This window comes from Chiroxiphia lanceolata, chromosome 5, assembly GCF_009829145.1.
Source record: "Chiroxiphia lanceolata isolate bChiLan1 chromosome 5, bChiLan1.pri, whole genome shotgun sequence".
NCBI lineage: Eukaryota > Metazoa > Chordata > Aves > Passeriformes > Pipridae > Chiroxiphia > Chiroxiphia lanceolata.
The window spans coordinates 39,350,661-39,364,478 of NC_045641.1; the positions used below are offsets into that span (position 1 = coordinate 39,350,661).

A 13,818-nucleotide genomic window follows, 5' to 3' on the forward strand; every position below is an offset into this window, starting at 1 on the left:
ATGTAAATCTCTTAAGGATTCTGTTTTTCATTAAAGGATACAGGAATCTTGAACTAAGTTTATTTTCATGTCAACAAACACATTTAAAGTGACATTTATTTTTGTAAGTTGTCAAGCAAGTTTTTGAATACTATATAAGGTTTAAAGAGGCTGCATGTTTGAATTGCAGGGACTATAGGAAGCATTGTGTTAAAGAAAAAAAATACTACTTTACCTCGCCTAGTTTTAGACACCCACGAAGCAAAAATCTGTGTCTGAGGTAGCCATCAAAGCTTTCTTCATGCCAGGCAGTGGGGTAGTACTTTCTGTCACTTTATCTTAGTCTAATGTAGACATTTAACATATATTGGTTGCATCATGTCTACAGTCAGGCACAGTGAACCTCACCCAAATGCATTCATGTTTCAAAATCTCAAGCCGCATCCAGGGCTGCTCTCCTTGATTGCATGAAAGATATGTTTGGAACTTATGGGATTGGGTAAAAAAAGCATGACATTTCGCTTGCAAACAGAGGATTGTACATATGAGGTAATTAAGCATTTGCCCATATATGCTCCCTTAACTGAAATCCTAGCTCATTCACTGGTTAACTACAAAAAAGTAGTTGGAGCAACACTAAGAATCAACTTTAATATTTTGTTTTTCTGGATATTTTGGAGACTAAAATGAGAAACTAAGATGCTGTAAACTTATTTGTGATCTCTTAAGAAAACATATCAAAATAACCACAACAAAAGGAAATTACTGAAATACTGACAGCAGTCTGTTGTTTTTCTAGCAAATTCAGAAACTGCGGAGAGAGTTGGTTGCATCACAAGAGAAAGTTGCTACACTTACTTCTCAACTTTCAGCAAATGTGAGTAGTTTTGCTTGTGATCCTAAACAGTGTCAAAGAACCCAGTATCAGACTGGCTAATAGCTGTTACTCAACATGTAGTCTACGAGACTCTTACTATCTGTTTATTTTGGTGTTTTTCAAATTAATTACTTCATTAAATGTTTATGTTGCCCCAGCTTCCAGGAGAAGAAATCCGTTTCTAAAAGAAGCAGAAAGTGACAGTGGAAATGGAAAGGAGAGGTTCCACACTTTGGGTGTGACAACAGTCCTTTCCTGTTAAGTTTCCCTCTTTTCTCAGAATCAACTATAAAAAAAGGCCAAAAGTAAGGAGACACAACCAAGGAAGGGGCATGATTTGCATATTCTGATAAAATTCATTAGAGTCCCATTTCACAAAGATAAAGTCCGCAAAATGCAGACAGGTGTGAAGGGAAGCATAGTATACAAGTGTATCTAGAATTCACATGCTGCAACAACAGTGCTAATATATGACTAATAAAAACTGGGCTATTTCACAGAGATATTCCCTGGTGTTCCTTCCAATTGCCATATACTGGTAATATGAGTTATTGAACACGTTATCTGAAAATAACACCCCACGCGGAATGAGAGCTACAATCCTGTCTGGTTACTGTGGTTTCAGGTGAAGTTACTGGATAGTTACTGAACAATCTGTCGTATTGATTTTTAAATGCAAATCAGGATATAATTATAGTTACTGCTGCCAAGGAAAGCTGAGATGCAGTTGCAAGAGACCATCATTTTGCAGTTCAAGAAAGCAGTTTCCTGATGCGTTGGGCAACCCATAGAGTGCATTTCTTTGAAATGTTGGTGTCCTGAATGTTTAGACCTATGAATACTACCATAATTTTAAAGAAATTATTTCAGTTGATGAAGTAGCACTGTGTTCATATTGTGAAAAAATAATCTCCAGCTTTGTGGAAGCTGCTTGTGTTCTTAAGACTGCCACACATGAAAACGTGAAAGAGCTATGCTTAGCACTTCTTTCTCTGTTCAGGTGGCTTCAGAACATCTGTGGGTATTTGTACATCTGTAGCAGTGTACATTGCCAGACTCTTCTGAGTACTGAGAATGAACTAGTGAAGCAGATTATATGGGACATTGTGATGTTTGTAAATTCAAAATCTAGATTTTGAGTTGGGTTATTCATTTGACAATGTATAGCTAGAGTAGCCAGCATATCTAATGGGTACAGGGTTCCTTAATTCATATATTTTAGACATTGACCTTCATCTTTGCCAGGTTGGGCAGTTCTTCATTCACCCATCCTGAGAGCAACAAGCCAAAACCAACACTGAGAGGTCAGAAGAGCTAAGACAGTCAGTATGCCTCAGTAGTTGTGTTTACTAATGAGGCTGTTGCTCTCTGCAGGGCGCTTTTCTTTCCACCAAGAATGCAGGGGTGCAGCAGCTCTGCATGGAAATGAGGAACACAGGGAGGTGGACTGGGCTTGTGACACTGCACAGTCACAGACTTTCCCATCTCCACTCTGAGTTCCCTGGTGTTACCCAGAGGAATCATAGAATCAACCAGGTTGGAAAAGACCTCTGAGATCATCAAGTCCAAGCCTTGATCCAACACCACCGTAGTTACTAGACCATGGCACTAAGTGCCACATCCAGTCTCATCTTAAAAACCTCCAGAGACGGTTGTAGTGGGTTTCTGTGGCTGGGTTTTGGTAGCGGGGGGTGGCTTCTGTTAGAAGCTGCTAGAAGCTTCCCCTGTCCGGTGGAGCCAATACCAGCCAATACCAGTCCAGGATGGACTTCCTGCCACTGGCCAAGGCCGAGCCAATTAGGAGTGACAGTAACACCTCTGTGACAACATATTTAAGAAAAAGAAGATTGTTGCGCAGAAGAAATTCCAGTCAGGGAAGAGCAGAGTGAGAACAGGGGAATAACAGTATAGACACCAAGGTCAGTGCAGAAGGAGGGGCAGGAGGTGCTCCAGGACCGTGGTGCAGACCATGGTGGAGCAGCTGCGCCCCTGCAGCCCATGGAGGAACATCGGGGTGCAGAGACCCACCTGCAGCCCACAGAGGAGCCCATGCTGGAGCAGGTGGATGCATGAAAGAAGCTGTGACCCCACAGGAGGCTCAGGATGGAGCAGGGTCCTGCCAGAGACCTGCAGCCCATGGAGAGGGAAGGCCACGCTGGAGCAGGTTTTTCCCTGGTAGGATTTGTGGCCCCTGTGGAGGACCCACGTCGGTACAGCTCATTCATGAAGGACTCCACCCCATGGAGGAGTGACCCACGGGACAGCAGTTTGGGAAGAACTGTTGCCTGAGGGATGGACTCATGTTGGAGAGGTCCATCAAGGACTGTCTCCCATGGGAGGGACCCCACGGGAGCAGGGGAAGGACTCCTCTCTCGAGCAGTGACAGAAACAACAATTGAGCGTAACCCCCATTCCCCGTCCCCCTGCACTGCTGGGAGGGAGGAGGGAGAACATGGAAGGAAGGAGGGGTGGGGGGAAGGTGTTTTTAAGACTGTTTTATTTCTCACTCTTTGGCTCTTATCCTGTTAGTAATAAATTTAAGTACTATCCCCACTTTGACCCCTGTTTTGCCCGTGAAGGTAATCAGTCGCTGACCTTTCCCAGCTCTTATCTCGACTCATGAATTCTTAGCTGGTTTTTTTCTCTCTCCTCTGTCCAGTTGCAGAGGGAGAGTGAGAGAGCAGCTTCAGTGGGTACCTGATATCTGGCCAGGGTCAACCCAGTACAACGGTGAATCCACCACCTCCCTGGGCAGCCCATTCCAATGTCTGATTACTCTCCCTGTAAAAAATTTCTTCCAATATCCAACCTAAACCTCCCTTGGCAGAGCTTAAGACTGTGCCATCTTGTCCTACTGCTGGTTGCCTGGGAGAAGAGGCCAACCCCCATCTGGCTAAAACCTCCTTTCAGGTAGTTGTAGAGAGTGATGAGGAGTTATCTTGATTCCAGCAAGCCCCTGATCTAGTGAAAGACATGTCTGCCTACAGCCAGGGGTTGGATTAAATGATCATTAAAAGTCCCTCTCAATCTAAACCATTCCATGATTCTGAGCAGAGGTGTTACATCCGTAAAATTAAATTGTTTTCCTGTGGTGGGCTTGTGTTCAGTGTCTGTTCCAGGTGATAATTCAAGCTCTTGGTACCATTTCTCACTTTACTCTGCAGACAGTAAAGCAGTTTGTCCATTAACTGTAATTACAGAATTGATATTTAAATGCCAGTAATTGTATCCTTTTATAAAAAAACTATGAGAGTAATTAACAAATATTTGACAAACATGAAAAACCCAGATAGGCCTCTAATTTTCATGAACTTGTACTGCCTTAGAAATGCTTTCCTTGCATGTATTCATTTATTATTTATCATGTGGTCTGAGACATACTTCACCAGTCCCTGCATTTTTAAGGAGAAATAGTCCTAATGACAAAATCTGGAAGCTATTCTCAGAGAAGAAATCAAATCAATAAATTGATAATAGTACTAAGGCTCTCTTTTTGAGTCACATTTGCACATTGGTGGGCTAAAACCTCAACATTAAGTTTAATGCAGAAAAGTTTGATCACTACCTGTCTTCTCTGTAGATACATCCATCTCTGGCAGGTAGAGTACTGTATGAACAGAGTATCTTCTGTGGTACCTTTGCTAACCAGAAAAATACACTGTCCCTTCTGATGCCTTTGCTATAATTGCATTCATCTTAGCATTAGTCCTGAACTCCTCCTAGTTTCCATACCTGTCCGAAAATAGGCAGTGCTTTTTTCCTTGCTGTGGTCTGGAGAAGGAAACTATTAAGAGCCAGAAATCTTGTTCCCTCACAGTTCATTTCGAGTGTGAATTTGTTGTTACCATTTCCCTTTGTAGAACTGAGCAAAAGTATTGTACGAGAGTGAAAAAAAAGAGCATCTTAATTATCTTATTTCAACACTATTTGTGCCTTTCTTTGCTTCTCCTGGAAGACTTTGGTAACATTATTACATATGTCATTAAAAGACCAGCAGATTGAAATTTTACCTATTTCATCAAGCCTTTGTTTAATATATTATTTTATACTAAAGTCTGTCATTTGGAAGTTACAGCATTTCTCAGGCATTTTTGGAAAGTCTGCCAGAATTTTTCTTATTTGGTTTCATTTATTGTTCAGGTTTTTTTGGCCGGACTCGAGTGCTATGCTTGTTTTCAGCAGTTTATTTCATTTGATTAACCCCGAAGTGTTTTGCCTGCATATGATTAAATTCAAACAGGACCCAGCTGTTGTTTGGATGCTTAATTTACAGATTTTTTCTGAGATTCTGGCTTTATCCCTGGTGCCTGTCTCAATGTGACTGAAGGGCAAATCTCCATACTAATTAAGGAAGGGCCTGTTTTCAGAGCAGAAAGTGTCCAACCAGCAGACTTCCTACATGACTGACAAGGGCTCAAATTCCAGCGAGCAGCCTGAGCCAGCCTGTTCAGAGGGACTTTGATCAGTGCTTTGTACTGTGTAAAGCTGAAGGCTGCGTGCTTACAAACTGTAGTAGAACCAGGATGCCGGTAGAAAGTGGAAGGGATTCGCTGGCTAATACTCTTGTTTGGCCAGCTCTGAACCACTATCCTACAGCCAAGCAACAAGATAGTAGCGGGCAGCAAACAGAAAAGGTTACCAGATGTGCAGTTGCTGCTTGCAATCAGCTCGATCCCTTCTGGCCTTTCACACTTCCTTTCATTCAACCGTGTCAGGTGGGAGGAACTTTATTTATTTACTTTTGTTTTATAAATCTGAACACTCCAGGTCAAATCATAAAGTGTGTCAGAAGATAGATGTTTCATATGCCAATGTCACATTCACGATAGGCTGTAAACCTAAGAGCTGAGGTGTTTGGGATTTGCCTGGCTAGGATCATTTACTAAGAAGGAAGTGTCTAAAATCAAATCTGTCATCTTAGCACTGAAGTCATTCCCTGTGCATACATCGCTTTGACTATTTCTAATGGGAATTTCACATGTTAATAGAAGTCAAAATTAATTCATACGTGTACATCATGCATCATCTATGTATCTAATATGTATATCATGTTAGTGATGGATATATTTTGCTGTAGGCATACTTCCAGTAATACCCACTTACTTAATTCTACTTCCAGGATATTTATTTCCAAGTGCAAATACTGCATTGAATTTTGAAGACATATTTTTATTTTAGAATGAGCATTATTTAAAGTACATTCAGTATTCAGGCTACTTTTTGAGGTATTCCAGTGATGTATGTGCTCCATGAATGAAACTACTGAACCTAACACAGAAATTTCTAAGGTGTGAGAGACTGACTGTAACTTTATATATATATATATAAAAATTCCTAAATATTTTTATGAGAATACAAGAATAGAACTTTTTAGATAAATTAAATAATCCCCAGAAACTGAAGATTAGCAATGCAATGAAAATAAATGACCATATTTGTAAGTGTAAGATAGGTTTCTAGTTAGAATTTTTAATTTCTGGTGAGTATTATTAAAGACACAAGTACTTCCTTCTATTTGCTTTAATTGTTTTCTGAATTATTCTGCATTCAGATGTTTAAATGCAAAGCCTGACCTTGAATAGGAATATATACATATACATATGTTTTATGCATACTTCAATACACATATAAATACAATGATAACCTAGTCTTTTTCAAACTAACTTTTCTTATTTTGTTGTGTAGTATTTCTTTGGGGGAAAATTAATACTTTGTGTTTCATAGAATAGTATTCTGTTGTAATAAACATTTAAAGTAATGAACAATGCAATGAAAGTTTCTTTCTTGAATAGTCTTTGGTTGATGGGACTTTAAATTATGTTTGTTTATTATAAGCAAATAAGGACCTGATAGTCTTTTTCTCAAATGAATTTGGAGGAATCCATCATCCTGATCCAATTACATTTCTGATGCAAAAAATTCACTAGGATACTTGAAGAAGGTAATATACTCTGTCACAGTCTGAATTTTAGTAAGAACCCATAGTCATGACATGGCTGTCTTTCTCTAAAGGCTGTCAGAATAACTTAGCAGTTTTGGTGACCTTTGATGGCATTTTTAATGATGCTTTTTAGTACTTAATTTTTCCTATAAGTTCCTTGTGATTTATTCATGTACAATATTGGATGAAGTTGTAGCTGTGAAATAGGAAAATACCTTGCACAAATATGCATAGTTTGGTACCAAAGAACACTGGTTATTACAGTCTAATTGTGAGAAATGGACAAAAGCAATGCATAATTAAACAAATTATTCCTCTTTGCAAGCTTTTGGTCCCCACTGTAATTCTCATGGTAAAGCAAAACCATGGGCCGTCAGCCAAGCTATAGATTTTCTTATGAGGCAGGGAAAAGTGAGCTCCATTAGTTTCCTGTTAAACACATGTAATGAAGAGATATTTGGCTCTTATTCTTTAGTAGTTCATCTACTTTGTCTCTAAATGTGTTCTGGGTCAGTGGTCATCCTCTTTGGAAATAAACCACCATAGATTAGTCTTAGATATTTTTTTATATGCAGCTAGTTATTAAAGTTGAAAAGGAAGTTTAGAAACTAGTTACTTTATCTTCTCAGAGGAATAGAATAGTAAAATCAGTCAAAGGATGTAGTATTGATCAATGGTTTCAGAGACACATTTGATGCATATTCCAGGTTCTTATCTAAATTGTAACTTCAAGAATATAGCCTAAGTTTATAAATGTTAAATACACAATTTACTAATTAATCCTTAAGACATTGCATATGAATCTAGTCTCATGTTTATAAAAAGTTAATCCTTTACCAAAAGAATTATCCCTAAGGCATCCCTGCAGTTGCAGAAAGCAAGTGGATTGACCACTATAACCATAAGTAACTAAATACATAATTTACAAATAATATAGTTTACAAGGAGGAAACTTTTCATAAATTTAATAGAATAAAATAAGGAACTTTCAAGATATTAAAATGTTTATAGCACTCTAAAATTGTTTACAAAACATAAAAGCCACTTATCAGTTAATAACTCTGAAGGGGAGAAGCAGAAGTAGGCCACTATTATATATATGTTAGTCTTTTTTTTCTATTTGAGGGGTAATATACAGAGCAAGGTGGCAAGAAGCTCTTTCCTCTCTCCTCAAATGCAGAACAAAATAATTTTTGGACCATATCTTTTCCTGATTATACCTCAGATTCAGTACAACTACATACACTCAAACAATTTAAACTATGTTTGTAAAAGCACGCAAATCTGCAACTGAAAAATTTACCAGGCACTGTGTATGAGGAAGCTCAGTTAATCCATTTCTGCATGTAATATATTAGGTTGAATTATATTTTCAAGTGCCAGTTTGAAAACTTTACCTGTTACCACTTTTGAGATGGCAAAGAGAAAATAAGTATTTCTTTCTGCTTTTAATATTTGATGTTGTGAGACAAATGAATGGAATTGTATGGAATTTCATGAAAATTAAATCTTTACTTTCCCTTGGCAGTACAAGCTGGCTTAGATTGTTGGTTTCTTTATGACCACTTGCCCTTCTTTGCCTACAAAGCTTGATGTCAGTTAGAAACAATGAAGTTGATGTATTCTTTGTATAAATTTTGCTTGGATCAAGTGTAGGATGCTGGCTGTTTGAAACAAAAAAAAGCAGCTTTAATTTTTTTAAATCTTTTGATCTGTTTCAACTTTATTGCTTTTCTTATTGAGAAGTAGAACATCCAGTTTTCAGGATTGTCTTTTATATATACGCTTGCACACATAATAAATGTTACATTTGTTTTACGTAAGTTTTTCATTACTTTTATATACACAACACACAGAGATTATAATCAATATAAGATTAATAGACTAAGCAATGACCTTTTATAAAACTAACTGTGATATTTTTTGTTTGAGACTCAGGATTTCTCTGGAGAGTTTTATTTGTGAAGGTAAAATTTACCTTTCAAGATAAAGGACTTGAATTCCCATTATGAAATGTCCAGTAATTGAAAATAATTACTCCTCGACTTCTATTTGGGAGCAGACTCCTTTTGGCCAATATATCAGTAAACTCAAAGCAGGGCATTAAATCCATAATTCTGTTCCAGGCAGAGATACCTGAGTTAATCTCACTGGGGGCTAAAGAAGCCTGAGGAACACTGGGCTCACTTGGCTGATTCATCTCTCCAAGTTAGCTCAGTCTGAGTTTAAAACTAATAAAAAAGAGATGGAGAAGACGTGCTTGGAGGAAAAACATATTTTTAAAAATCAAATAGATCTGGGAAAATTGTCCTACTGTCATGACAAATACTGTTTTTCTTTCACAGGCTCATCTAGTAGCAGCTTTCGAAAAAAGCCTGGGAAATATGACAGGCCGATTGCAAAGTTTAACAATGACAGCTGAACAAAAGGTAAGTTTACCAAAGCAGATACTTAAATGTGGAAAACAGTCAGCAAATTATATTAGAATTTTGTTTAGAAAACACTGAAAGGAAACAGGGACATCTGTGACAATAATGCAGACACATCTTTCTTTAATAGTTGTTACAGTCCAATCTTCATAAAAGTCCAGGAGGATTAAATTGTGCAGCATTAGGTTTACACAGACGATGTCATAGAATAGTTTGAAGATAAAATCTTTCATTTCCAGGTTTTAATTAAAACATATGCAACTCTAGGTTTACTTCGTACTGAAAGATCCCATAACAAAGACTGATCATAAGCTGCTGAAGTGCTTCTTTCCAGCCTGCCAGCATTGTCAGAATGATAGAATTACAGGAAGGAAAGAACTTTTAAGTAGAGAAAAATAACTCCATTCAGGGAGTTAATGCAGGTTAGGCATCCTATTCATGAGTAAACAATTTTGGGTTTAGCTGTGTTTTGTCTAATGGGGGAAAAAATCTAAACCTGATAGGGAGTAAATTTAATGTACACCTTTGTACCATGCTCAGGATTAAGAGGCTGCTTAGTACTTTCCAGGATTGCATCTTTCTACCCTTATTCATTTTGAAAAATATCCTATAAACAGAAAGCCCTCATTGAGCCAAACTGTGAAAGAAACTGTTTATCAGTGAGCTGTTAGTCACCACTGGAGTCAGTGTAACTGTCTACAAAAATAACGTTTCACAGTCTACGTGAGCACCAACAGATGAAATGTGGTGAGACACATTATGAACTGGATAGCAAATATTTGTATTGCTTGCTTTTTTCTCATCATAGGGAAAAAAAAATCAAAAAACAACAACACCAAAACTCAATGAAACTTCTTAGAACCAAAGCTTTTTGACTGTTTTACAATCTCCCTAAGAGGGTTTTCTTTCCAGAAGAGGTTAAGTAGTGACATTGAAACTGATCATTTCCAAATTTCTTTCCTAAAAGATTTAGAACATGTTCTTTTCCTTCATTTCTTTTCTATGCTGTTGAGTTTAAATTCCTTTAACCCTCATTATATAAGTACAGGCTGGACAGACATGGAAGTAATAAAAGTAGTAATAAAAGTTATTTTTTAATAAAAATCAACCGTGCATTCTAATACAGAAGTTCCTGCACTCAAATGGAGTAATTTTGCTTCAACTCACAGGACAGTTGCTATTAAACAGGGGCTTTTAAATTGAATTAGTATTAAACAAGTTAAATCTTTTGAAAAATACACAGATTCAGGTTGAGATTCACCCATTAAACAGTAGCCTTATATACTAAAGGATGTTATTCAAATGGTTTTATTGTCTTTTGTAGTAACACTGTTGGATTTCTCTTAATTTTATATTGAATACTCAATTGAGATCCTTTTTAGATTAGTCTCTAGAAAAATGTGTTCTTCTTAAAATAGCATGATTGCTTTATATAGAATAATGAAAAGAATACGTTAGTTGACTTTGATGTCTTTGGAGAAAAAGTATACATTCTATTTAGTTGTTGCCCTTATGTTCACCCAAGCAGTCCTATGAACTTTAGTTCAACCACACTTGTAATTTTTTTTAAACTTAGACAAACATTTTTCTTTTGATATATATTTTGAGCTCTCTTTGCTCTCCCCACAGGAGTCTGAACTTATAGAGCTGAGGGAAACCATTGAAATGCTGAAAGCCCAGAATTCTGCTGCACAAGCTGCTATTCAAGGAGCCTTGAATGGTCCTGATCATACCCACAAAGGTATGGTTTTCTCACTGTTAAAATAAATAAAGAGTTTCTCCTCAGGTGAAAAAAAAAAAGTTGAGTCACTATTTTTTCTGTCGTTTGGGGACTCTGTTGCAAGGGCAAGCACATTCTACAGTGAATGGTAGGCATACTTGTGGTATTTCCGGAGCTGGAACCTTGCAGAAGCTTTCTGTCTGCCAGAGTTCCTGGAGCTTTATCTTAGAACTGGATGACAAGGATTGCTGGAAGTTAACCGTGTTGCTGCAGTTGTGTACTGAAGTACACTCAAGACATTAGTGAAGTCTTATGGTGTAACATGTTTATAGCTTGGAAATCCAATCAAACTTGTAGCTTTGTAAACTGGTGATCTCATTGTTAAGAGATGGACTGAAAACAGCTCAGCTCCTTTACAAAGTGCTGAATCAGTGCAGGAAAGCAGGCATTTTAAATTCCAGATGTTGAATTAATTTGTCATTGCCGTTAGGCAGCTATCACATGATAAATATATACTTCAGAAGTGCCTGTTGTTAAGCAACAGCAAAGGAATTACTTGAAGAAGAAAAATAATCACAGTATTCATTTTTTAAAGTGTCATTGATCTTTCTTTAGAGAGTTCATTATTTAGATATTTGCCTTAAGGTCATTTCACTGCATGACTTGAGTATAGCAAAGCTAACTTCTAGGAAGTAGAAAATAATCTAAAAAGTAATTTTACTTGATATTAGTAGGCATGTTCTGCAAGAATATTTTCCAGTGATTAAGATATAGTTATCAAAGTCTTTTAAGAAATTGAAACTCAAAAGCCTCACTAACCATTTCTAATATTCTCCACTTCTTGGTTATTCTGTTTCATTCATTTTTAATGAACTCCTGCCTGTTTATTTCCATCATGGTATATTAGAAGGTAACATCTGAACACTGATTAGTGCTGCTACAAGTCAAATAGTGCCTATACTCTTCAGAAATGTAGTACATGTGACAATAATAAGTCAAGTAATCCATCTGTAACAGACATTGGTCAGCTATGAGGTTACATGTGCATAGATTGGTGTGCAGGGTCATTGCCTTCAGGGCAGTAACACCCCAGTTTGGAGAATCTCTCAAGTGTTAGACTAGTTGTACCCATCCCCATTGATCCCTGTGTGGTTTCTCACAGGCAGCAATAACTTGAATCTGAGCCACTACAAGCATCAATGCCATTTATGTTCATTTAGACTCCCTTTGAGGAGGAAGATGCTACATAAATATAAAAATGATTATCATGTTGAAACAGAAACAGATGGATTTCAAAGTAATTTCTTTTCTTTAGATTTACGTATAAGGCGGCAACATTCTTCAGAAAGTGTTTCCAGTATCAACAGTGCTACAAGTCATTCAAGCGTTGGCAGTGGTAATGATGCTGATTCCAAGAAAAAGAAAAAGAAAAACTGGGTAAGTACATAGCAGGCTTAAAACTATCTTTTAGCTATTATGTCATTTACTAGTGTCTGAGTAACATGACAGTACATTTCATCTACAATATTCCTGTGGGGTCAGATGGATATAAAGCAATTCATATGTAGCCACACTGTGACACTACCAGCAAACTAAAAATTGTTGAATATCAGCACAGATTTATTTGCATAAGTCAAGGTAATTAAAAACAAAACAAGCAAACCCACAAAAAACAAGAACACAACAACTGCAAAAAAGCTCAAAAACTAACAACCTTAGAATAGGTGTTCTGACCAAAATCATCTCTGGACCACATTGAAACCCTGTTTGATTTTTCTTCAGTTGGAATTTGATTCAAAGGCTTGACTCAAATATGTTACACAACAATGGAGGGAGTTGACATCTGTAAAAATTCTCATTTAAAAGTAGTACAGTGTTTTTAAAGAAATTAAGATGCTTCTCAACTGGAACATACAAATACCACATAGTGCTAAAGGTTTAATCAAACACTTTAAACAATCAGAAAATACGTTTTTGTTGTTTTAAAAATATTACCTGCATAAACATTTGTTTTAAAATACTGATAAGCCTTCAATCCCTTGATTTGTAATTCCACACTCTTTCATGTTTCTGCAAGGTGAACTCTAAAGGAAGTGAGGTGAATATAAACCATGGAAAAGTTGGCATGCATCTATTAAAAAAAAACCTATCTTGGCATGATTGCTATTTATTTTGGCAGCAGGCTTTTATACCTTCTAAAAACAGATTATCCTGTGTATCTTCTCAGTTTGTCTCTATTCATTTTAATCTCAAAGTTTAGGCTATAGAAAGGGAGAATGTAGCCAAAACCCATTTCTTTCTTATTAGATATCATGAGCTGGAAAGGATTTGTTTTTCATTATGATCGGTGGTCACACTCCCCGCTTTCCAATTATACCATGAAAATGACGTGTTTGAATACCTCATTTTTTATAAAGGAATCAGTTGGTCATTGAGTTCTATACAATTTTGATCAAAACAACTTTCTGAAAATAAAAAACAAAACCCACATTTTTCCTAAGATGAGCAACTTTTTTATTTAGGTAAAGGTATCAATGAATGGGCTACTTAAAATTCACTGCACACAAAACTGTTGTCATCTTGGCTCTTGAAATAAATGGCTCTTTGGCTATTCTGTCCCTTTTCAATACTGGATAAGAGCTTCTAGAGGGAAAAGGCAATGCTTGTATGTTCAGAGATCTTACCACTCTAAAGGAAACTGCAACAAATAGTATATACCTTTCAGCTAACATTCTTCTCAGTAGTACAACAGAGCAAACCTCATGTCCCAGCTTAAATCCTCTCGCTTGCAATCCAAACCATAGCATCTGCATAGCTTGGCCATTCAAAGTTTTAATGGTGGAAGTAAATTGGCAAACCCAGTAAATTGGAC

General features: G+C 37.0%; 1 protein-coding gene across 5 annotated transcripts in view; it reads left to right on the plus strand.

Annotated features, from left to right (window-relative positions):
- The window catches only part of NAV3 (neuron navigator 3), a 257,821-nt gene that overhangs the window by 218,366 nt on the left and 25,637 nt on the right, over window positions 1–13,818 (plus strand). For all 5 annotated transcript variants that reach the window (XM_032687747.1, XM_032687746.1, XM_032687749.1 and 2 more), the window contains 4 exons: window positions 779–856; window positions 9,143–9,226; window positions 10,856–10,967; window positions 12,262–12,383. In XM_032687747.1, coding sequence (XP_032543638.1) covers window positions 779–856; window positions 9,143–9,226; window positions 10,856–10,967; window positions 12,262–12,383 — 396 coding nt within the window. The remainder of the gene's footprint in view (window positions 1–778; window positions 857–9,142; window positions 9,227–10,855; window positions 10,968–12,261; window positions 12,384–13,818) is intronic.